This window comes from Phascolarctos cinereus, unplaced genomic scaffold (genome assembly GCF_003287225.1).
Source record: "Phascolarctos cinereus isolate Bilbo 61053 unplaced genomic scaffold, phaCin_HiC Scaffold_5;HRSCAF=322, whole genome shotgun sequence".
NCBI classification, from domain to species: Eukaryota; Metazoa; Chordata; class Mammalia; order Diprotodontia; family Phascolarctidae; genus Phascolarctos; species Phascolarctos cinereus.
The window spans coordinates 348,238,809-348,264,446 of NW_027555958.1; the positions used below are offsets into that span (position 1 = coordinate 348,238,809).

The following is a 25,638-nucleotide window of genomic DNA, read 5'->3' on the forward strand; positions in this document are numbered from 1 at the left end:
TCAAGTTGCTTAACTTCTCCAGGCCTTGGTTTCTTCATCTGTAAAATAACATTGGATGAGATAATCTGTTGGATGACTTCCATCACTAAATCTATGATCTCATGATTAATCTCTCAAAGCTAGCTCAAACACCACCACTTCCATGAAACTTCCCCACTTTGTTGGTCTCATTCATTTATTCAGTCAACAAATATTTATTGAACTGTTACACAAAGTGCTGTATTGGATGAGTTGGAATTTGCCACTTCTAACCTATTATATTTATATTTCTTTTGTTTTGACATCACCTTCATTCCAGAATATATTCATCCTACTTTTCCTACTAAGCAAACTATCCTTTGTAACAATTTTTTTTTAAAAAGTCATTAAATTTTTGAGCAAAATCAGCCATATGACAACTTATGCAATACACAGCACCAATACTCCCCTACCCCTCTGCCTCTGCAAAAAAGAGAGAAAAATTAATTTTCTGAACTCTTCTCCAGGGTCAAGCTTCTTGGTCATTATAATAACAGTATTCTCTTTCTTTCTTTTCTTCTTTCTGTCTTTCCTTCCTTTTTGCTATTGTTTTTTCCATTTGCATTTTAGTAATCAATGTGTATATTGCTTTCCTGGTTCTGCTTGCTTCACTTTGTATCAGTTTGTATGTATTGAGATGCTTCTCTGAATTCTTCATACTCAAATGGTTTGAGATCTCATTAATTCAGGAATTCCATTCAATGATCAAAATCATACCAATTTATACCTTTCCATTCTATGTGATTTTTGTGCATGTTCTCCTCAAAGTTCACCGCGTAGGGTCCACCTAACAGATTAGAGGCCTTCTTAGATTTCTCCCAACATTGCTAGGGCACAAGCAGAGCACTCTGTTTATCATTCTTACCTGTCATCCTTCACTCTTGCCATGTGACCAGTCCATCTTCTCTTCCTGTCATCCAATTCCTGGATAATAGCTTTTATTCCTGTTCTTCAGAGTTCCTCATCTCTTACGTACTGCAATATGCTTACACCCACCATGGGCCTCTTCATTGTTCTTTGTGAGACATTCATCTATAGCTTTTCACAGATAGTAGTGTTCCACTTCTTGCTGCCATGTGGCCATGATGGTAAAACAGTAGTATTGAAAATATGGGTCATTGCTTTCATAGGAAGCCTCAGGGAGTGGGGAGAGGTCAGTAAAAGAACTGTGTAATTTTTTAAAGTCAACTAGTCTACTCCTTTTTTTTTAACTCTGTGCCCAGTTCATTGTTCATCTACACTGTCTGTCCCAAATCTATATACCATTCAATAAGTGCTCTAAGGTGTCCATCCAAATGTGCATTGAAATTCAAGCAACAGATACTCTTCTCCACTGAGTCTTTCTTCTGTGAATGGTCAAGCCAAAGTCCTTTTAGTGATCAAAGTTCTCTCCCAAGTGGCTTTGCAATATCCTAGGGCTTTCTGAAATCAACAGCGGCACACGCTCATAAGAGCATCTGAAGGACCTCAGCATCCATAGGGAATCCTTCTTTGAATAGGACTCTGTTCTAGAGCTCCTCTATCTCAGGGCCAAATGACTTTGGTGAGCATTCATTTCCTTTCTTTGTGTTTTACTCAATGCTTATTGTCAGTTTTTGAAGAGGTTGTTTCTGTTGTTAAATATTCCAACGAATCCTGAATGATCTTGATTATGGATGGGAGACACTTTGCTGTAAAAGAGTCCATGAGGTGGGATTTTGTTCTGCTGAATCAAATGCTTTTTCATAATCAACAAACAATAAGCATAGTGGGATTAATAATTTCTACATCTTTCAGTTGTTGGAGGTTGATATGATCCATTGTTGAATGTCTCTTGAAAAATCCTGTTTTCCCCTACTAATTATGTTATTAAGGATATTCTTATGATATAACTCTCATGAAGAAAATGGGAGAGTAGGTAGGTTTGGTAGTGTGACAAAATTGTCCCAAGAGTCTGCTGACAAGTGCTGCTGCTAATCAACAATGAGCACTGCAGAGATAGGAAAGAACTGGTTTTACTATGCTCAGAGCATAGGTTGCACTGAAAACTTAGCAATCACTCAGCCTAGAGTATCAGTTTCAGCAACCTTATATAGAATGTGAGGACATTAAGCAGAATGGATACAATGGAATTTTACAAACAGTAGAAGGGAAGGGAAAGTTTTACACATCAGGAAACAAACAACAGAAAGGGGAAGATGGGAATACCTGTATCAGGAAGGTCATGGAACTAGCTGGTAAAACCTGGAGCTATTATTTGTGTCTCAAGCTTGATGTTTTGCAAACTTCAGTAGGAGAAATGACCTGCCTCCTTCAAGTGAACAAGGTCAGGAAGCTCAAGATAGATTCTGTGGCTGACTTTTTCTTAGCACAGTTGCAAAAAAGCCTGAGCCAGAAATTCATTTATTACAGTAGTTATTGACATTCTTTCCGTCACCTTTTTTTGGGGGGGTCAAAGATTTTTCCCCACTTTTGGCAACTTCCCTTCCTTCAAAGTCTTGTATTTTGGTCCCTTAATCCATTTACAATTGTACTGCCTCTGGCATGGATCTTCTCTACATATACTGGATCTAACTATTCTACCTCTTCTACAAGCACATTAGGGACTGTGAGGATAGAGTCCAAGTACAAAGATTCTACTAGCCTTGAGGGAGAAAACAGTTTGTCAATATAATTTTTATGAATCTTTTCCATTTTTCATCCTTGAAGATATTTGCCAACCTGATGGGTGTAACACAGAACCTCAGAGTTGCTTTCATTTGCATTTCTCTTATTAATGACTTGTGGTATTCTTTTCATATTGTTTTGCTAAATTGCCTTGTTTTATATACTCAAAATTGTTCATTTTCTTCTGTAATCATCTCTGTCTTGCTTGGTCAAGAACTCTCTCCTTCCCACAGTTCTGAAAAAATCTCCCTGCCACTCGAATTTGTTTGTGATGTTGCTTTTTTATATTTGTTATGTATCTATTTGGAGTTATTGTGGTATGTGGTGTGAGATGTTGGTTTAAACTTGATTTTTGCTAGATTATTTCCAGTTTTTGTCACATAATGAGTCCTTACCCAATATTTGGTGTCTTTGAATTTATCAAACACTAAGTTACTGTTTGGGTGCTTATGAATCTTGCACATCTCTCTGTTCCACTATTCAGCTTTTCTATTTTTAACCAGTGCCAAATAGCTTTTATGATTATTGCTTTGTAATATTGTTTGAGATTTCATACTGCTAGGCCCACCACTTGCCCGCTTTTTTTTCATGATTTTCCATGAGATTCTTGACCTTTTATTCCTCCAGATGAATTTTGTTACAATTTGTTTCTGAAATTACCAATTGATTTATGAAATTAATAATTGTGGCCAAGGGAATAGGACTACAAGAGGGTCCTCTGTGTCAAGTAGGGGGCAAGTATGCTCAGTTCTTTGCATACTCTCCAGGAAAAACCATAATGTCAGCAATTAGAGAGTAATGTTTCAATCACCCTTTAACAAAGTACAGAGAATACAGAGGCAAACAGCACAGGGGTGCAGAAGTAGATGGAACAGGGGGTGGAGTGGTAGAGGAAGTCAGGCAGCATGGGGAACAGAATGGGAATGAGAAAGGGCACAGACAATCAAATAACCATGGATCAGAGTTGGGAGCACTCAGGATGCATAGAACTGTAGCAAATGGAAGCGTGCTCAAAAGAGCAGGAGTTTGGGGTCTCATTTTTATAGGATTTTGGTGGTGAAGGGACTATCCATGCCACCTTAAGGTTAGTTCATTAACATATACACATCATCTCAAAGTTACCTGCAACACCTTAGGGTTAATTCATTAGCATAATATTTGCTGGTGTTCTGCTGATCTTACTAGGGTTTATCTGAAGCTTACATGGGCATCTGGCAGGATTGAAGATCCATTACAGTAAAGCCTAGCTGGCTTCCCCTCATTTCGCACATAGTCTCAAGATGTGACCTTAGTTAATGTATGAGAGTTTCCAGTGGCTCCTATGCTCCCTAATCTATGAGAAGTTTGCAGGTAACTGTTGTGCTCCCTTAATTTATGGGACAATCTGTTAGAGACTTCTAGGTTCCTTTTTGCAATCTTACTTTCTACTATTATTACTTTATGCTAGCTATTTATAACTCACTACATCAGTTAGAAGGGGTGTGGAGGAGGGAAGTAAGTGGTCAGGGGGATCAGAAGAAGGTATAATTTTTACACAGTCCTGTGCCATAGTGTAACCCATTGGTAGTTTGGTTGGTATGACACTGAATCTGTAAATTAATGTAGGTAGTAATGGCATTTTTATTAGCAGCAATTAATATCTTTCTAATTATTCAAGTTTTCTTTCATTTCTATAAAGAATATGCTTTTCAGATTCCCAAGAGTTCTTGTCAAATAGGGAGAATCTTCTTTGTGTTCTCAGGTTTATCAGACCCTTGATTATGAGAAATTGGTCCTTGCCCTCAAAAAGCTTGCCATTCAATAGGAATCTGCAGTCTAGTAAGGAGTTTGCGATCTAGTTTTTTTTTGTTGTTATTTATGCCTCTCTAATGAAATTGTAAATTCCATGAAGGCACAGGATATGTTCTAAAAGTACATGGTGGTTAACTGATCAATTTACACTTAAAACTAGTCAGCTTTCACACCACTTCAGCTCACTTTTTTTTTCAGCCAAAGACAAGGTTTATTAGAACATCCATCATATTGGGCAGGCTCTTAAGGAGTTTGAACACTAGTAAGCTATTGGCTAAATTGTAAGAATCTGAGCAGTGGCTAGATTATAAGAATCTGAGCACCTTAACGGAGACAAGATGGACCTTATATACAGAAAGACTGTGGGAGGGATCTAGGAGTGGCCAAGTAGTTTGCAGGGACAGTGGGGCAATAGAATGCCAGGGACGTGGACCATGTGGCCTGGGGAGAATGGAGCCTAGATAGAATTAGGGTGGGAAGTGGCCAGGGTCCATAGGGAGGTAAGACAATTTCACATTTATTAAATAGTTACAATGACTTCTTTGAAAATTTTATTTTTAAATAAAACACGAATCTAAGAAATATTTTGGGGGAAAAAAAAGCTTTTAAAGTGTATCTTTAGCATGAATCCTTTCTAATCTTTCATTTTTCCAGCTAGCTCTTCATGTTGATCCTTTCCCCTGACAGTGTAGCATTTGGATAGAATACTAGCGTTAGATCCAGGCATATCTGAGTTCAAACCTTGCCTATAACATTTATTTCCTGTGTAACTCTGGCAAGTCACTTATTCACTCTCAGCCTCAGTTTTGCCATCTGTAAAATGGGAACAAAAATAAGGGTAGCACTTACCTTAGTATTGTGATTAGGATCAAGCGAGATGATGTATGATGTGATATACAGGGTGTCCCAAAAGTCTTCATCCGGGTTTAAGTTTTGATTCCTCACAACAGCTCTGAGATAATAGCTTAAAACTATTAAATCTTACAACCTCACTAGGACTTTTGGTACACCCTATATAACTACCAAACTTCCCAAACAAAGCTCTTTGCACTAAAAATGGAACTAATTTCTTAAACTAATTATATGACATTCCTCAAAATATTGTTTCTCTGCTAATTCTATGCTTTCTCCCCCTAGATTGTGTATTCTTCATCAAGGAAAGTACATCAATGGATATTATACTGGGCAATTGGCAAAACTCCATTATGCTAAGGAACTTCAGAGACCTCCTGGGTGAGACAAGTTCTTAGTTTGTAATTTCAAAGAAGTTCATGAAAGAAATGCAAGAATTAATTTAGTGCAAGTTTAGAACTACCTAATTTTATTTTGGGCAAATCATTTTCCTTTTTTGGGTCTGAGCGTCTTCATCTGTCAGTGGGTGTTTGTTATCGCATTACTCTAAGTCTAAGACCCTCTTAGCCCTAATGATCTATGATATCAAGAGTAAAGGCTGTCATCCGAGGTCTGCTCTGAAGCATTTGACATTATTGACCTTCCTTTCCTCATAGATATTCTTGTCCCTGCATTTTCCCGATATTACTCTCTCATGGTTCTCTTCCTGTCAAACTGTTAGTCTCCTTTGCATGGACATTATCCATATCCCACTCCCTAGTCATGGGTGTGCCCTAGGGCACTGTCTAGGACTCTCTTCTTTCTTTATATTTTCTTGCTGATCTGATACCCAAATCTACATATCTAGCCTTTAGTTGCCTGCATTGGCACTTCAAACTCAGCATGTTCAGAGTGGAACTAATGACTTTTTTTTTTAACTCAACCTTCTTTCAAATGTTTGTTTGTTTGTTTTTTAATGTCTGTTCAGGACACTACCATCCTTCCAATTATCCAGTATTGAAACCTCAGATTGATCCTCAGTTTTTTATACTTTCTTCAACTATCAACCCCCACATCTAATCACTTGCCAATTTTTGTAGACTTACCTCTACAATCTCTTGTCCAGTCACATGGCCAGTACATTCATTCAGATTTTCACCATCTCTCACTTGGATTATTGTAATGGTCTCCTAATTGGCCTTCCTGTCTCCAAGTTATCCCATCAACATTCTTTCATCCACATAGTTGCCACATGATATAGTTGAAAAAGAACTGAACTGAGAGTTGTGAGACCAAAATTCAAATCCTAGTTCTACCACTCACTACCTATGTGACCTTGCACAAGTAATTTCCCTATCATGCCCTCAGCTTGCTCATCTGTAAAAATGAAGGGTTTGTGCTAGATGACCTCTAAGGTTCTTTTCAACTCTAAATATAATCTGACATTTCTCAAGCCCTGATCTAATCACATTGCTCCCTGGCTCAAGAAACTTCAAAGGCTACCTATTGCCTCTAGTATTAAATGCAAACTCCTTTGTTTGGCATTTAAAATTCTTCACATTTTGGATCCAATCTATCTTTCCAGACTGATTTCATATTTAATCCGTCTCATACTCTCTGTGTTCCAGCCAAACTAACAGATAAGCTGCTCCCCATACATGATATTTCATCTCCCACCTCCATGTCTTTGCACAAGAGGTCCCCCACACTGAGAATGCTTTCCCTCCACACCTTAATCTCTTAGAGTGGCCATCTACAGTCATCTTGCCACCGGACTCAGATGGCTCCAGAGGAGAGAGTGAGGATGGTGACTTTGCACAGCTCTCCCTCACTTAAATCCAATTCACTTGCAAGTCATGGCATCACCTTCCTGATGTCATGGTCCTCTTTGACAATGAAGGACAAACAACAACAACCATCTCTTAAAATCACTCGCTCCTTTTGAGGCTCACGTCAAACTCAACTCACTCAAAGATGTTCACTAAGCTCCATAGCTTTTACTGATCTCACTCCTGTCCCCTCACTACCACTACTACTACTGTTACCACCACTCATTCTTTTGTATGTATAAGTATATATAAATATATGTATGTTATGTGTGTATGTATTTATGCCAGAATTGGGCATGCCTAGCATAGATCCATGTACATAGGAGTACATAAAGCTTATTGAATGAAATGGAACAGAATTTAACTGAGTCACTAAAAACACTGAATCTTCGAAGACTTGATACCTTATTAAAAGTGATGAACCCAACAACTGCTTCTGGGAAGAATGAAAGCTTGTCAGAGGCAGTCTTAGACAAATAGAATGGCTTACCTATATGATATGTGTTCAACAAGCTCCTCCTACTTTCTTTAAGGCATCCCGAAGACTGGAGACCTTATTACCAGCCAAAAAGTTCTTATCAAGTTCAGTTTGACCAAATAACCCTTACCAACTACATTTGTCATCGAAGGAAGGATCAACAACCATTCAAGGGGTGGTACAATGAAACCACTTACCAAAGAGCCTTCTCTTTGCCATTTTACAAATTCGGTAAGTTGAGCCAAGTGCTCAGAATTCTTCTGAATTATATCCTAATCTACCTTTGGGCAAACTGGTCCTTTCTTACCTTAAAGACTAGGTCATAGATTAGCACCTTGCCCTATGGGAAGTATTCAAAGTAGAAGAGGCGGTCTGAAATGGCCAGTGCCTAGATAGGAACTCCTAACCTCTCTCCCCCAATGCCTCAGCGAAGAATTTACCCACCTTCTTATGAATGGAAAGGTCTTCGTGTCTGATTGCTCTGCAGAGAGCCTCATTACCATTTCTAAACTAATTATAGTGTCTGTTAAGGAAAAGGGACTTCAGAAGAGTGTGCTGTTTAATATACACATATATACATATGACATATGTCGAATATATACATAGGACAGTATAAATTCTGAGTTAGAATAATTTTCCAAAAAAAAGCATTTACCAGTATTCTTCCAATTGATAACCTATGACAACTATAATTGTTCTTGCAGGCTCCTAGGTCAGACTAATGCATTTAATCCAAGTTGAGAACAAGGGAAGGGCCCACTTTATACAGTGGTTCGAATCACACCTCTGACACTCACTAGCTATGTAACCATGAGAAAGTCATTCAAGTTTTCTGACTTTCAGTCTCCTCATCTGTGGAATGTAGACAGAAATATCAGCGGTATTTACCTGAAAGGGTTATTGGAAAGATAAGATGAAGTAACGTACCTTAAAACACTGCAAATCTGAATGTACAAAGAATCTTCAATTTCATCCATGTAGGGAATTCTTGATGTGGGAATGGCATTCAAAAAATCAGATTACAACCAGAGATTAAGTGACTTGTCCAGGGTTATAATAATGATAGTAGCTAGCTTTCGAGTGCTGTAATGTTTGCAAGGCATTTTACATAGCTATCTTATTTGATCTTCACAATAACTCTATGAGGTAAGTACAATAATTGTTCCCTTTTTACAGATGAGGAAATTGAGGCTAAGGAAGATTGTAACCCTCCCTGAGTCATAAAACTAGTAAAAATCTGGGGCAAGTCTTCTCAAGTCCATGTCCAGTATGCTTTGCACCAGGCCACATACCCGCCTCAGCTAATAAATTCCAGGGATGGACTTTGACCCCAAATTTTCCTGGTTCCAACCTTGGCATTCTATGCACTACTACATGCTAGTTCTTCACAGACTTTGAAGCATAATATAAACGTCGATTATCATTATTATGATTGGTGGCTTTGTAAAGTGATTTATGCCTTTGCCAGTCAGTCAGCATTAAAGACTTTCTATAGGCCAGATACTGTGCTAAGCACCAGGAATACACAGACAGGCAGATGCAAAGATCCTGCCCTCAAGAAGCATACCTTGTAATGGGGGAAAGAACAGGCAAGTAACAATATCTATATCAGTTATCTGCAGTGCAAATGAAAGTAATCTTGGAAGGAAGACACTAGTAGTTCTGGTTATTTCTGCAGAAGGTGGCATTTGAACTAAGTCTGGAAGGACACCAGGGAAGCTAGGAAGCATAGGCAAGAAAGGAGAACACTCCAGGAGCTGGGCAAGGAGAAAGAGAGAAGCATCAGCATTTATATAGTGTCTGCTATGTGTCAGGCATTGGGCTAAGTGCTTTACAAATAGCATCTCACTTGATACTCCCACAGGTCCTGGGAGATAGGTACTGTTATCATCACTATTTTACAGTTGAGGAAGCTGAGGCAGACTGAGGTTAAGTGAGTTGCCAATCACACAACTGGTGTCTGAGGCTGAATTTGAACTCAGGTCCTCCTGCCTCCACTCCCAGTGCTCTACTACTATGCCACTGGGACAGAGTGATAAGGAAAGAAGACCAGACAGAGACAGCCTTAGAAGACTCATTAGCAGAGACTATTTTTAATTAGTCATTCAAGAGGCAGCTTTGAGGAGGAGGACTGAATATTATCATGCTGGATAGAAACGTGAAGAAAGAGGGATCCTGCCTCTGACATTTACTAGCCATGTGACCTTAGTCAAGTCACTTAACCCGTTCTATGCCTCAGTTTCCTCATCTGTAAAATGGGGCTAATAATATCACTGATATCTATGTCACAGGGTTGTGAGATTCTCAACAGAACAATGTAGTGCTTCACAAATTTTAACATGCTGTATACATATCATTTATTACTAAGACAGTTATTGGACATATACCACTCACAGGAACAGCCCAAGTGTTGGTGACAGGAAGATGTGTAAGACAGAGTAGAAGAGTACAGATCTAAATGGTGAAAGAAAACATACACAATAAGTCAATAACTAAAACTGCAAGCAACATTATATGTTGTTGTTCAGTAGTTTCATTTATGTCTGACTCTTCATGACCTCATCTGGGGTTTTCTTTGCAAAGATACTGGCATGGTTTGCTATTTTCTTTTCCAGCTTATTTTACAGATGAGGAAACTGAGGCAGAGTTAAGTGACTTGCCCGGGGTCACATAGCTAGTAAGTGTCTGAGGCCAGATTTGAACTGAGAAAGAGGAGTCTTCCTGACTCTGGACCCAACCTTTAATCACTGCACCACCTAGCTGCTCTCAACAAGCAATATGATAGAGAACAGATGTTTACTTGTGCCCATACTCAACACTGCCCCTTAAGGACCCATGTTTAGCCTGAGGTGCCTGCATTTTCTGCATCAGTCAAGCAAGAGACTGACTGGAGGTCCTAAAGATCATGTAAGAAAAGGCTTTGAGGGGCAGCTAGGTGGCACAGTGGATAAAGCACCGGCCCTGGAGTCAGGAGGACCTAAGTTCAAAACTGGCCTCAGACACTTGAGACTCACTAGCTGTGTGACCTTGTGCAAGTCACCTAACCCCATTGCCTAGCAAAGGAAAAGAAAAGGCTTTCATCAGAAGGAAAAGAAAAGAGATGATGACAGGGCACAGACAGTAGAAAAGAAACAGCCAGGTGCAGGGGAGTCAAATTGAAAGGGTATGGCAAAGGGAAAAGAATAAGCATTTATGTAAGCATGGTCGGCACTCTAAACATATTATCTCTTTTGATCCTCACAACAGCCCCATGAAGTAGGTGCTATTATAATGCTCATTATACAGTTGATGAAACTGAGGTAGGCTGACGTTAAGTGACTTGCCCAGGGTCACATAGCTACTAAGTGGCTGAGGCCAGATTTGAACTCAGTTCTTCCTGACTCCAGGTCCAGTACTCTGTTCACTGTGGCACCTGCTAGCCTGTACAAAAAGCATAATTTTGTTATAGCATTGTTCTTATATAAATTGTTCTGCTCACTTCACTCTGCATCAAGAACTTTTGAAAATATTTTGATAACTATATCTCAAAACAATCCATGTCCTTTATAATCTTATGTATTTTATTTTCTGCATTTAACAACATGATTCTGATGGAGAGTTCAGTCCAATGGGTCCATGACACAAAAAAACGTTAAGAACTCCCCATGCTAGAATAAAGGCTGCGGGGCTTCTAAATCACTACTGTTTAGAGAAATGCAAATTAAAATAGCTCTAAGATATTACCTCACACCTTTCAGATTGGCTAACATGACAGAAAAAGAAAATGAGAAATGCTACAGAGAATATGTGAAAATTAGAACAGCAATGTACTGCTGGTGGCTCAGCTGAGTGATTCAGTGGAATAGATTAGGTACACAACGAACAGTAGCAAATGACCATACTAATCTAGTGTTTGATAAATTCAAACAAAAAGATAAACTTTTGGGACAAAAGTTAGACAGAAGTTGCTGAGAAAACTGGAAAGCAGTTTGACAGAAACTAGGCATAGGCCAACATCTCACACCATTTATCAAGAAAAGGCCATAATGGATAAATGATTTTAGACATAAAGGGTGATATCATAAGGAAACTAGGGGAGCATGGGAAAATGTGCCCTGGGCTTCTTGATTCTAGAGCTGTAATAATGAAGGTTATTAGCTCCTTTTGTGGTGGCAGAGGCTTGGAAATTCAGGGGATGCCCACCAATTGGGGAATGGCTAAACAAGTTGTCGTATATGATTGTGATGGAAGATATTGTGCTCTAAGAATGGTGAGAAGAATGGTTTCAGAAACACTTGGAAAGATTTATATAAATTGATACAAAGTGAAGTGAGCAAATCAGGAGAACATTGTACCTAGTAACAGCAATATTTCATGATGATTAACTGTGAAAGACAGCTACTCTGATCAATACTGACCAATGCAATGATCCAAAACAATTCTGAAGGACTCATATTGAAAAATGCTTTCCACCTTCAGACAGAGAACTGATGGACTCTGAGAGCAGATCGAAGTATATAGTTTTTCACTTTATTTTTCTTGCTTTTTTTTTATTGGCAATATGGCTGATAACAGATTTTTTTTTTTGTCATGACTACATATGTATGGGTGTCATATTGCTTGCCTTCTCAACGGATGGAGGAATGACTGCAGGGAGGGAAAGAAAGAATTTAGAACTCAAAAATTTTAAAATGAATACTAAAAATAAAAAAGTTTAAAAAATGAAGGCTATCATTTATCCAGAACTGTGCGTTCACCACTGTGAAAGAACTATATAGAGGGCTTGATTTTCTTCCTTGTGTCTTTATTTTTTCTTTTTTTTAAAACAAGTTTTTTTTTGTTGGCATCTTTTATTTTTATATTCCCATCATTTACAAATGTATACCTCTTCTCACTTCTACCCAGTAAGACATTTCATCACAGAAAAATAAAAAAGAGAAGATGCCTTTTTTAAGCAGTAAACTAACCAACATATCAACTGAGTGTAACATCTTTATTTTATTTTTAAATTATTTTAGCTTCATTATTTTCCAATTACATGTAAAAAATGTAACAATCATTTCAAATAATTTTAAGTTCCAAATTCTCTCCATCCCTCCCACACCCTCCTTGTTCCTTGAGAAGGCAAGCACTTTGATTTTGATTATGCATGTAAGGTTATGACAAATGTATTTCTATATCCATGTTGCAAAAGAAAACATAAAATAAAACAGCAAAAATAAAGACAGACGAAAAAATTATGCCTCAATTTGCATTCAGAGTTCATCAATTCTCTTTTTGGAGGTGGACAGCATTTTTCATCATGGGTCATTTGGAATTGTCTTGGATCATTGTCTCGAATAGGGTAGCTAAGTCTTTCACAGTTGATCATCCTTACAATATTGCTGTTACTTTGTACAATGTTCTCCTGCTTATGCTCACTTCACTCTGCATCAGTTCATGTAAGTCTTTACAGGTTTTTCTGAAATCATCCTGTTTATCATTTCTTATAGCACAATAACATTTTATTACAATCATATGCCACAACTTGTTCAGCCATTCCCCCAACTGATAGGCATCCCCTCAATTTCCAGTTCTTTGTCACCATAAAAAGAGCTGCTATAAATATTTTTGTAAAAAGAGGTTCTTTTCCCTTTTCTTTGATCTCCTTGGGATACACACTTAGTAGTGGTATTGCTGGATCAAAGGTTATATACAGTTTTATAGCCCTTTGAACATAGTTTCAAATTGCTTCCCAGAATGATAGTCCTAATTTTTACATAACCCCTCCCAGCATTTCTTATTTTCTTTTTCTGTCATGTTAGCCAATCTGAAAGGTGTGAGGTAATATCTCAGAGCTGTTTTAATTTGCATTTCTCTACTCAGTTGTGATTTAGAACATTTTTTTCATGTGATAGCTTTGATTTCTTCTTCTGAAAATTGGCTATTCATATCTTTTGACCACTTATCACCTGGAGAATGGCTCTTATTTTTTATAAATTTGGTGCAGTTCCCTATATATTTGAAAAATTAGGAGGCCTTTATCAGAAAAATTTGCTGCAATTTCCTCCCTAGTTTCCTCTTTTCCTTCTAAGTTTTGCTACATTAGTTTTGTTTGTGCAAAAAAGCTTTTTAATTTCATGTAATTAAAATCATCTATTTTGCTTCCTATAATCTCCTCAATCTGTTGTTTGGTCATAAATTCTCCCTTTATCCATAAATCTACCAGGTACATTTTTCCATGGTCCCTTAGTTTACTTATGATATCACCCTTTATGTCTAAAATCATTTATCCATGATGGCCTTTTCTTGATAAATGGAGTGAGATGTTGGCCTGCTTTCCAGTTTTCCCAGCAACTTCTGTCAAACTTTTGTCCCAAAAGTTTATCTTTCTCTTTGAGTTTATCAAACACTAGATTAGTATGGTCATTTACTACTGTTCGTTGTATACCTTGTCTATTCCACTGAACAACTGTTCTATTTCTTAGGCAGCACCAGATTGTTTTAATGATTACCACTTTGTAATATAGTTTGAAATCTGGAACTGCCAGGCCACCTCCCATAATTTTTCTTTCATTGATTCTCTTGATATTCTCAACCTTTTGTTCTTCCAGATGAATTTTGTTATTATTTTTTCTAGCTTTAAAAAATGATTGTTTGGTAGTTTGATTGGAATGGCACTGAATAAGTATATTCCCTTAAGTAGAATTGTCATTTTATTAATATTGGCTTGATCTACCTATGAGCAATTAATATTTCTCCAATTGTTTAGATCTGTCTTTATTTGCGTGGAAAGTGTTTCATAATTGTGCTCATCATATAATTTCTGTGTTTGTCTTGGTATGTAGACAAACTCCCAAGTATTTTAAATTGACTGCAATTGTTTTAAATGGAATTTCTCTTTCTATCTCTTCCTGCATGGTTTTGTGGATACTGTATAGAAATGCTGATGATGTATGTGAGTTTATTTCATATCCTACAACTTTGCTAAAGTTGTTAAATGTTTCAGCTATTTTTAGGTGATTCTCTAGGGTTCTCTAAGTATACCATTATATCATCTGCAAAGTGATAGTTTTGTTTTCTCGTTGCCTATTTTTATTCCTTCAATTTATTTTTCTTATCTTATTGCTATAGCTAACATTTCTAGTACATTATTAAATAATAATGTTGATAATAGACATCCTTGCTTCACTCCTGATCTTATTGGGAAGTCCTCAAGTTTATATCCATTACAGTAATGCTTGCTCTTGGTTTTAGATAGATACTTTAAGAAAGAAAAAACCTTTAAGAAAGGTTTGGATGAGGGACAGGCGGGCAGGCAGTGTTGGGGTGAGGAGCTGGGAAGGCCGGCCCCTCTCCCCATACCCAGGCCCCCGCCTCCACCCAGGCCCTGCCCCTGTCCCATTTGGACCTAACCGAGGGAGGGTATGCAGGAGACACCCAGAGCCCAGAGCTCCCTGCCTTTGTCCCTCTGGGTAAAAATTTGGAAGCTGCCCTTCCTCTAGGCTCTATCTAGGTAGGGGACAGCCTCCCTGTGTCCCCAGCTGCACCCAACTCGGGTCTCCGTGGCTCTCCCCAGCTCCCAGCTGGGGACTCCTTTCTGTCCTGCTGTAGGACAGATTTCCTTCATGGAGAGAGTCTCATAGTATCATCCATGAAGTTTCTGTTTCAAGAAGTTTCTTCTGGAATAAAAATAAATTTTATATGACAGAATCAAGATAATTGGTTTGATATATAAAAAACAGTACATATTTTTAATAAATAAATAGCCATGACAACTTCCCATATGAATGGACATGTTACAGATGAATCAGACATTGAAGTAAAAAATGTTGATCTGACATCTCCAGAAGAGCTTCAGAGACATGGAGAGATGGCGGTTGATTATCCTGGAGATTAGGAACAAGAATGATGCCGGTATGTCAAAGTACGCAACTAGAACAAATTCGCCAACAGCAAGAGGACATGAGGTGTAGGACAGAAGGGAAAAAAACAAGAACTGGACCTTAATTCTTTGATGAGACTTAAGAAACTAGCACAAATTCCTCCCAAAATTGGAACAGATAATCCTATATTTGATACTGAGGAAGAAGTTGTCTTGGAGAGTCCTCATTATGCTGTGAAGATACTAGAAGTGGAAGACCTGTTCTCTTCACTCAAGCATATTCAACATAGTTCGGTAGATTCCCAGAGCCAGGATGACATTGCTCTGCTTTTACAACTTGTACAAAATACTGATTTCCAGAATGCATTTAAGATACACAATGCTGTCACAGTGCATATGAGTAAAGCCAGCCCTCCATTTCCTCTTATCTCTAATGCACAAGACCTTGCACAAGAGGTACAAGCAATTTTGAAACCAAGCCACCAGAAGGAAGGACAGGAGTTAAATGCTTTGCTAAATGCTCCTCATATTCAGGCACTCTTATTGGCCCATGATAAGGTTGCTGAGCAGGAAATGCAGCCAGAGTCCATCACAGATGAGAGAGTTTATGAGAGCATTGGCCAGTACGGAGGAGAGATTGTAAAAATAGTTCATATTAAAAAGGTCGAGATATTCATTGGGTGCTACAGTTCATAATGAAATGGATTCTGTCATCATTAGTTGGATAGTAAAAGGAGGAGCTGCAGAAAAAAGTGGACTATTACATGAAGGAGATGAAGTTCTGGAGATTAATGGCATTGAAATTAGGGGAAAGGATGTCAATGAAGTTTTGGACTTGTCTGATATGCATGGCACACTCACATTTGTGCTGATTCCTAGCCAGCAGAACAAGCCCCCTCCTGCCAAAGAAATAGTAATCCATGTTAAAGCTCATTTTAAGTATGATTCTTCTGATGACCCTTATGTTCCTTGCCAAGAATTAGGCCTGTCTTTTCAAAAAGAAGATACACTTCATATCATCAGTCAAGAAGATCCTAACTGCTGGTGGCAGGTCTACCGGGAAGGAGATGAAAATAATCAACCTCTGGCAGGACTCATTCCAGGGAAAAGCTTTCAGCTACAAAGAGAAGCCATGAAGCAAACCCTAGAAGAAGACAAGGAACCAGAAAAATCAGGAAAACTGTGGTGTGCTAAGAACAAGAAGAAAAGAAAAAAAGTTTTGTATAATGCTAATAAAAATTATGATTATGACAATGAGGAGATACTAACTTAGGAGGAAATGTCACTCTATCACCAGCCAGCAAATAGGAAAAGGCCTATCATCTTAATTGGCCCACAGAACTGTGGCCAGAATGAACTTTGTCAGAGGCTTATGAATAATGAAGCAGATAGGTTTGCAGCTGCAGTTCCCCATACAACTCGGAGTAGACGAGACAATGAAGTAGCTGGCAGAGATTACCACTTCATTTTCACGACTAGCGTTTGAGGCAGATGTAGCTAATGGAAAGTTTATCGAACATGGTGAATCTGAGAAAAATTTGTATGGTACCAGCATAGATTATGTAAGACAAGTAATCAACTCAGGCAAGATATGCCTTTTAAATCTTCGTACACAGGTAAAATTAGAATTTTTAACCTTTCAGCTATCCAAATGTGCTGATGTTAATTTTTTTCTTCCTCAAGTTCATGAAGTATTGTCTACTAGGAAAAAAAACATATAATTAGGAATCCAAATAGTCATCATCTTATACATGAAGCCTTTCCTGACACACCCTCCCGCAAGTGCTAGTGCCTTCCTTCCATAACTACCTATATTTGTTTGTTTTTACTGTGTGTGTGTGTGTGTTTGTATCCTCCTCAGTGCCTATCACAGTGCTTGGTAGTACCTAGCAGTCTTTTAATAAATTCTTGTTGATTAATCAAAAAAGGGTAAGCAAGGTGACAGAAACTCAGTGAAGGGCCATAGACTCCATAGTGTTTCCCAATTCACATCCCCTGCCAAAATTTATAATAAATAAAATAAAACTTTGGGGGAAAAAAAAGATTCCATTGATTCCTATGGTTTCTAGTGTTTTTAGTAAGAATGGGTTGTATATGGTCAAAGGCCTTTTCTGCATCTATTGATATATGAAAAATCATATTATTTTTGTTGTTATTGTTATTGGTCCAGTCAATTATGTTGACAGTTTTCATCCTATTGAACCAATCTTTCATTCCTGGTATATATCCCACCTGGTCATAGTATATTATCTTTGTGATAGATTTCTGTAGTCTCTTTGCTAGCATTTTATTTAAAATGATCACATTTATTTTCATTAAGGAAATTGATCTACAGCTTTCTTTGTTTTTGCTTTCCCTGGTTTAGGTATCAAAACCATATTTGTGTTATAAAAGGGATTTGATAGGATTCCTTCTTTACCCATTTTTTCAAATAGTTTATGAGGTATTAGAACTAATTGTTCCTTAAATATTTGGTAGAATTCACTTGTAAATCCATGTGGTCCTAGGAATTTTTTTCTTAGGGAGCTGATTGATGGCTTGTTCATTTTCTTTTTCTAAGATAAGGTTATTTGAGTATTCTAGTTCCTCTTCTGTTAATCTGGGCAGTTTATACTTTTGTAACTATTCATCCATTTCACTCAGATTGTCAATTTGACTTGCATATAATTGAGCAAAATAACTCCTAATAATTGCTTTAATTTCATCTTCATTTGCCCTTCACATTTTTGATACTAGTAATTTGATTTTCTTCTTTCTTTTTTTAAATCAAATTAACCAAATTTTTATATATATAATTTATATACATACATGATATACATAAATTACTCAAGTTTATCTATTTTATTGCATTTTCATAAAACTAGTTCTTAGTTTTATTTATTAGTTCAACAGTTTTTTTTAACTTTCAATTTTATTAATCTCTCCTTTGATTTTCAGGATTTCCCTTTTTGTGTTTAATTTTGGGATTTCTAATTTGTTATTTTTCTAGTTTTTTAGTTGCATGCCCAAAGTTATTGATCTGCCCTTACTTTTACTGATGTACACATTTAGAGATGATAAATTTCCCCCTAAGTATTGCTTTGGCTGCATTTCACAAATTTTGGAATGTCTCATTGTTGTCATTCTCTTTAATGAAATTATTGATTGCTTCTATGATTTGTTCTGTATTAATGCTTTAGAATTAGATTATTTGGTTTCCAATTAGCTTTTAACCTATGCTCCCACAGACCTTTATTAAATGTAATTTCACTGTACTATAGTGTGGAAAAGGCACATTTAATATTTCTGCTTTTCCGCATTTGTTTGTGACGTTTTTAGGACATAATACATGACCAATTTTTGTGAAGGTGCCATGTACAGCTGAGAAAAAGGTATACTGCTTTCTATTCCCATTCAGTTTTCTCCAAAGGTCTAGCATATTTAACTTTTCTAAGATTCTATTTATTTCCTTGACTTCCTTATTATTTTATGGTTAGATTTAACTAACTTTGAGAGGGAAAGGTTGAAGTCTCCCACTAGCGTAGTTTGCTGTTTCCTCCTGTGGTTCATTTAACTTTTACTTTAAGAATTTGGATGCTATGTAATTTGATGCATATATGTTTAGTATTGATAATACTTTATTGTCTGTGGTTCCTTTTAGCAAAATGTAATTTCCCTGCTTATCCCTTTTAATTAGGTTTATTTTTTATTTTGTTTTGTCTGAGGTCAGGATCACTGCCCCTGCCTTTTTTATTTTAGCTGAAGCATAATAGATTCTGCTCCAGCACCTTATTTTGACTCTGTATGTTTCTCTCTGTTTCAAGTGTGTTTCTTGTAAACAACATATTGTTGGACTCTGGTTTCTAATCCATTCTGCTATCCACTTCAATTTTATGGGTGAGTTCATCCCATCCAAATTCAGTTGTGATTGCTAGCTGTGCATTTCTCTCCATCCTATTTTCTTATTTATCTTTCTGTCTTTTTATCCTGTTCCTCCTCTCAAATTTGTTTTGCTTCTGACTATTGCCTTTTTTTAATCTGCCCTGCCTTTTATCACACCTTCTCCTTTTCCCTTATTCCCTTTCCCTCCTACTTCTCTATTGGGTAAGATAGATTGCTATTACCAATTGACTATGCATATACACACAGTTCCCTTTTTGAACCAATTTAGATATCAGTAGGGTTCAAGCACTGTCCACCCCACACCATTTCTCCCTCCACTATAAAGGCTCTTCCTTGAATACCTCTTTTATGTGAGATAATTTTCCTAATTCTTCCTCTCCCTTTCCTCTTCTCCCAAGGCATCCTTCTTTCTTGCCTATTCATTTTTTTACATCATCTCAATATAATCGACTCACTCCTGAACACTCTTTCTATATAGAATCCTTCTAACTGCCCTAATAATCATAACATTCTTAAAAGATATTATGTATCATCTTCCCACATAGAAAGGTACTCAATTTAACCTTACTGAATACCTTATGATTTTTCTTTCCTGTTTACCTTTTTATGCTTCTCTGGAGTCGTATATTTGAAAGTCACATTTTCTATTCAGTTCTGGTTTTTTCATCTAGAATGTTTGAAAGTCCTCTACTTCATTAAATATGTTTTCCCCTTAATTATACTCAGTTTTGCTAGTTAGGTTATTCTTGGTTGTAAGCCAGGTCTTTTGCCTTCCAGAATATCATATTCCAAACCCTCCACTTCTTTAACATGGTAGCTGCTAAATCTTGTGTGATACTGACTGTGGTTCCACAGTATTTGATGGGTTTCTTTCTGGCTGCTTGAAGTATTTTCTCTTTGACCTGGGACCTCTAAAATTTTGCTATAATATTCCTTGGAGTTGTCATTTTGGAGTTTCAGGTGATGATCAGTGGATTCCTTCAATTTCTATTTTATTGTATTTTTTTAAATTTTTAGGCAATTGGGGTTAAGTAATTTGCCCAGGGTCATGCAGCTAATAAGTGTCAAGTATTTGGTCTGAGGCAGCATTTGAACTCAGGTCCTCTTGACTTCAGGCCAGGTGCTCTTTCCACTGCACCACCTACCTGCCCCCAATTTCTAGGATATTGGGGCAGTTTTATAACTTCTTGAAATATGATGACTAGCCTCTTTCTTTCATTATGGCTTTCTGGTAATCCAATAATTCTTAAATTATCTCTCCTCAATCTACAATTATTTTTCCAATGAGATATTTCATATTTTCTTCTATTTTTTTTACTTTGTTTTGCTTTTTGACGTCTTCTAAAGTCATTAGCTTTCACTTGCCCAATTCAAATTTTTAGGAATTACTTTCTTCAGTGAACTTTTGTATCTCTTTTTCCATTTGGTCAATTCTTTTTTAAAGCATTATTTTCTTTTTGGTGCCTCTTTTACCAAGCTATTATCTTCATAATTTTCTTCCTTTGCTTTCATTTCTTTACCTATTTTTCCCTCTACTAGTCTTATTTTATTATTTTATTTATTTATATTATTTAATCATTTTAGCTTGAGGCAGCTAGGTGGCATGGTGGATAGAGCACCAGCCCTGGAGTCAGGAGGACCTCAGTTCAAATCCAGCCTCAGACACATAACACTCACTAGCTGTGTGATACTGGGCAAGTCACTTCACCCCAATTGCCTTTTATATATATATATATATATATATATATATATATATATATATATATATATATATATATATATGTATGTATGTATGCATGTATATATAAAATTTAGCTTCTCCAGGAATTCTTGTTGTGCTTATGTTCAATTCACATTTTTCTTTGAGGCTTTGCTTTGTAGATGTTTTGACTTTATTGTCTTCTTCTGATTTTGTGTCCTGATCTTCCTTGTCACCATAGTGGCTTTTTATGGTCAGGTTCTTTTTTGTTGTTGTTGTTGTTTGCTTATTTTCCCACCCTATTTCTGGATTTGAAACTTTATGTTAATGTTGGGCCCTGTTTCCACTGTAGAATAGGGGGTGGGGGAAAGGCTCTGTCTCAAGCTTCAGGCTTTTTTACACTGTTTTCAGAGTTAGTTCTGGGGTTTTAGAAATTTTTGGTGCTTCCAAGGTGGTGTGGTCTGAGCAGAGGTGTGATCACTGCTCTCTTGGTCTGCATGCTGGTCCTTACCCAGGAAGGTCCCCTGATCTTTGGGATTACAATCAATACTGTTCTTCAGGGCCCCTCCTCCATTGGGACTGAAAACAATACTGTTCCTCTGGGTCCCTGATCCCTTGGGGCTGGATGTGATACTGCCTCTCAGTATCCACTCAGCTTCTACTGCCCCTTTTTAAAAGTGCTCTTCTCTTCCCCGAACTATGACCCAGAAGTGGGTATAGGCAATGGAGTTGCCAAACAGTGTCTGGTCCTGAATCTAATACTCACACAGGGCACCCTGTAATCTTTCTGATTAGTTGCCAGGTTCCTCTGCCATCTCACTGGACAGCTCCTGAAGCTGCTATTGCATCTATCATCACTGCTTAGTCCCACCACTAATGCTTCATTCATATGGGCCCCAGGCCACAGCGGATCCTTCTTTCAGACCTCCTATGTTGTCTTGGGCTGGAAAAATGTTTTATTCTGACTTTTCGTTGGCTCTGCCACTCCAGAATTTGATTAAGACATTATTTTAGAGTTGTTTGGAGGGGAATGTTGGGAGAGCTCAGCCGCACCATCTTGCACATCCCATCCCTGACCAATCAACAACATCTTTATTTTAGAAAGCAATTCACATTTCCTTTTCTCTGGCACTCCATTTTTTTCTTCATCTCAAAGAGGACTAAGGTGAAGCATAGTAACTTACTTAATAAGCAAAAAACCATGTCCCCCTACCCCTTACATGCTTAGTTCTCTACTAGGCCTGTGAGAGATATAGAAGAGATATGAAATGCTATCTATCCTCAAGGAGCTTCTATGCACAGAAAAATAACAAGTGTTAAACCGTATGGTCTTGATCATAAGTACAATACAAATTCAGGGAGAGATCAGTACAGCCACCAATGATTTTAGGTAGGTGTCAAGTAGGAGGGGGACTTGAGCTTTGGACTGTAGCAAGGAAGCCACAACTTACAAATGGAGCAAATTTCTTGAGTGATGTGATGGAAGTACTTTAGAGAGCTCAATCTGGCAAGAATATGCAGAATGGGTTAATTTTAAGGACTCATTGTACTTTGCTTTCCATTACCCACAGCCATTTACTATGGTTCTCTGCACAGAGTAGGCACACGATATTTGTTGAATAAATTTGCTTAACATTATTTAAGTGTGGTTTTGCCTGAAAATAATAGAATGTAAACTTTTTGAGGCTGGGAATCTTTCTTTTTTTAAAGTTATTTACTATTTATTTTTAACATTCATTTAAAAAAATTTTTTGTTTCAATTTCTCTCACCCCTTCCAGTCCCTCCCCCACTCATTGAGAAGGTATGTAATATATCAATTATACATGTGAAGTCATGTAAAAACACATTTCCATATCTGCTATGTTGCAAAAAATAAAAGCAAGAAAAATAAAGTAAAACAAGTATGCTTCAACCTAAATTCAGTCCATCAAAACTGCTGGACTGCAGGTGGATAGCATTTTTCATGATGAATCCTTTGGAATTATCTTGGATCACTGTATTAATTAGAGTAGCTAAGTCTTTCCCAGCTGATCATCACTATAATATCGCCGTCACTGTGTACAATGTTCTCCTGGTTCTTCTCATTTCATTTTCCATCAATTAGTATGTCTTCACTGGTACTGTTTCAATGTTGTCTGTATACCTCCTGCCTTGCACAATAGCCGGCTCATAGGAGGTACTTAATTAAGGTTTATTGATTTGCTGACTTCTCAAAGTCTATAGTCCTTTAAAATCATTGCCTGGACTGAGGTATAGGTATGATAAAGTTTTGCACACATTTGCCTTCCCAGAGCTCAGGTCATACTCTAGAAAAATAAGGTTGGCCTCAGTCCGGATAGCTTAAAACATGTCAAAACCAACCCAATAATCTTCAGTTTTAGTGTTCACTACTGCAGCCCTTGTTGCCATCATGTTTATATTGAAGTTAATCACAATTGTGACAGATGCCCATCAATCTAAATAAATAAATGCAACTTTGGTTTCTGGATACCACAGCTACATTCTAGGTCCAGATTAGTGAAAATAATGAAGCTTATGAAGTAATCCCATTATGTCAACTGTGCTGCATACTTCCATTGGGCTGGAACCAATTACCTTATTTTACACCATTATAACTTCAAGTAGTATAAATACAGGACTACTTCTTCACACTAAAATAATAATAATTGCTAACATTGACATGTCATCTACTATGAGCTAGGCACTGTGTTACGTACTTTTTTTTTCATTAGTCCATAATAAGAATTTTTTTCAACTGAACTCTTCATGCTAGTACCTTAGGGTATAGCAAAACAGAGATTGAATGAAAACAGAATGATGAAATATAAGCTTAAAGAAAAAACAGAATGATTTGGAGGTTTTCTTTTTTTAGATAACATTTATTTTTCCCCAATTACATGTTCAAGCAATTTTTAACATTTGGGTTTTTTTTTTAAGTTTTGAGTTAAATTTTATCTTTTCCCCCTCCCCTCTGCTCTCCCTTCCCTGAGGCAGTAAGCAATTTAAATATAGGTTATACATGTGTAATCATGTAAAACTGTCCATATTCATTTTGTACAAGATTCAAACAAAAAAAAATGAAAAACAGTCTCCTTCAGTATGTATTTAGACAACATCAGTTTTTTCTCTAGAGGTGGATAACAGGTTTTGTCATGTGTCCTTTGGTATCGTCATAGATCATTGTATTGCTGAGAATAGCTAAGTCATTCACAGATCTTCATTGTACAGTATTGCTATTGCTGTATACTTTTTCCTGGTTCTGCTCCCTTCATTTGCATTAGTTCATGTAAGTCTTTCCAGGTTTTTCTGAAATCATCCTGTTTGTCATTTCTTATAGCGCAATAATATTCCATCATAATCACGTACCACAGCTTGTTCAGTCATTTCCCAATTGATGGCATCCCCTTGATTCCTGATTCTTGTGCTAAGCACTTTTTACAAATATTAGCTCACTTGATCCTCACAACAAACCTGAGAGGTAGAGGCTGTTATCCTTATTTTATTAATGAGGAAACTGAGGCAAACAGTGGTTAAGTGACTTGCCAGGGTCACATAAAGAATAAGTGTTTGAGGCTGGATTTGCATTGATTCCTGACACAAGCCAAGCATTCTATACACTGCAATACCTAGCTGGCCAAGGAACTTACTTGTCAACAATTTGCTTTGGGGGTTCAAATGAATTATTTACCTGGTTAGTATACATGCCAAATAGAGTCAGAGAGGCATCAGGGTGTAGTGGGAAAACTAGTTTCAGAGTCAAGAAGACCAGAGGGATTGTCAAATTCCCTCTGACAAACTGGCTGTAAGACCCTGGCAAGTTAGTTAATCTTTTAGGGCCTGAGTCCCTAAGATTACAAAGCATTTTTAGAAAGAGTTTATTTCTTCACAGAAATTCCCCATATACCAATGAAATGAGAGGCTTTGTCTGTCCCTTCTACATCATCTTGCTAGTCTCCTAAACTTATCTAACAATGCAAATGTTAAAATCTAGGTATTCCTTTTAGTGCAAATTTGGTTGTCAAAAGAACTAATTCAAAGTATTTATTAATAGGCATTCACACTAGCCAAAAAGGTCCTTTGTTTTTGTGCAGATGTTCTTGAAATAACATAGTGCTATTATTTAAAATATATTCATTTTTAAGTAATATTTAATACTTGCATATTAATTATACCCACAATTCATAAAATTAAGTTTAATTCCTTTTTTTTTAATTACAGAGTCAGACCAGATTTTAGCCACACCAGTACTTGATCCGAGACCACTTAACTCCCTACCAAAGCTCTTCTGATGAGAAGAAAGCTTTTGAAAGAAGTGGATCTGAACTCCAATAATAATTCCCCTGGCAGGCAGAGTAATATTTGGTATTCTCAGTTTCTGATTAAAGACAATAGTAGCAAAATCATGTCTAAAGGCATAAACAGGAGTACTGAATCCTAAAACATTTAAATTAAATATTAAAATAAATCCTAAAACATTTAAATTGTACAAATTATTGTCTCTCACCAGCTAACTAGACTTCATCCTGAAGCCATTAGGCTGAGTCAGGGATTCTATCCCAAGGGTACCAGCTAGTTCTCCTCTATCTTACAGTCAGACCACACATACTGATGGCAGGCATT

At 37.2% G+C, this 25,638-nt stretch overlaps 1 protein-coding gene and 1 pseudogene across 1 annotated transcript in view; both read left to right on the top strand.

Annotated features, from left to right (window-relative positions):
- SPMIP3 (sperm microtubule inner protein 3) overlaps window positions 1-25,307 on the top strand; it is a 43,771-nt gene extending 18,464 nt beyond the window's left edge. Inside the window, exons 4-6 of the mRNA XM_020982094.2 lie at window positions 5,593-5,688; window positions 7,649-7,824; window positions 25,237-25,307. Coding sequence (XP_020837753.1) covers window positions 5,593-5,688; window positions 7,649-7,824; window positions 25,237-25,307 — 343 coding nt within the window. The remainder of the gene's footprint in view (window positions 1-5,592; window positions 5,689-7,648; window positions 7,825-25,236) is intronic.
- On the top strand, window positions 15,323-18,781 carry LOC110205422 (protein PALS1 pseudogene; annotated as a pseudogene).
- Window positions 25,308-25,638: the final 331 nt, after the last annotated feature.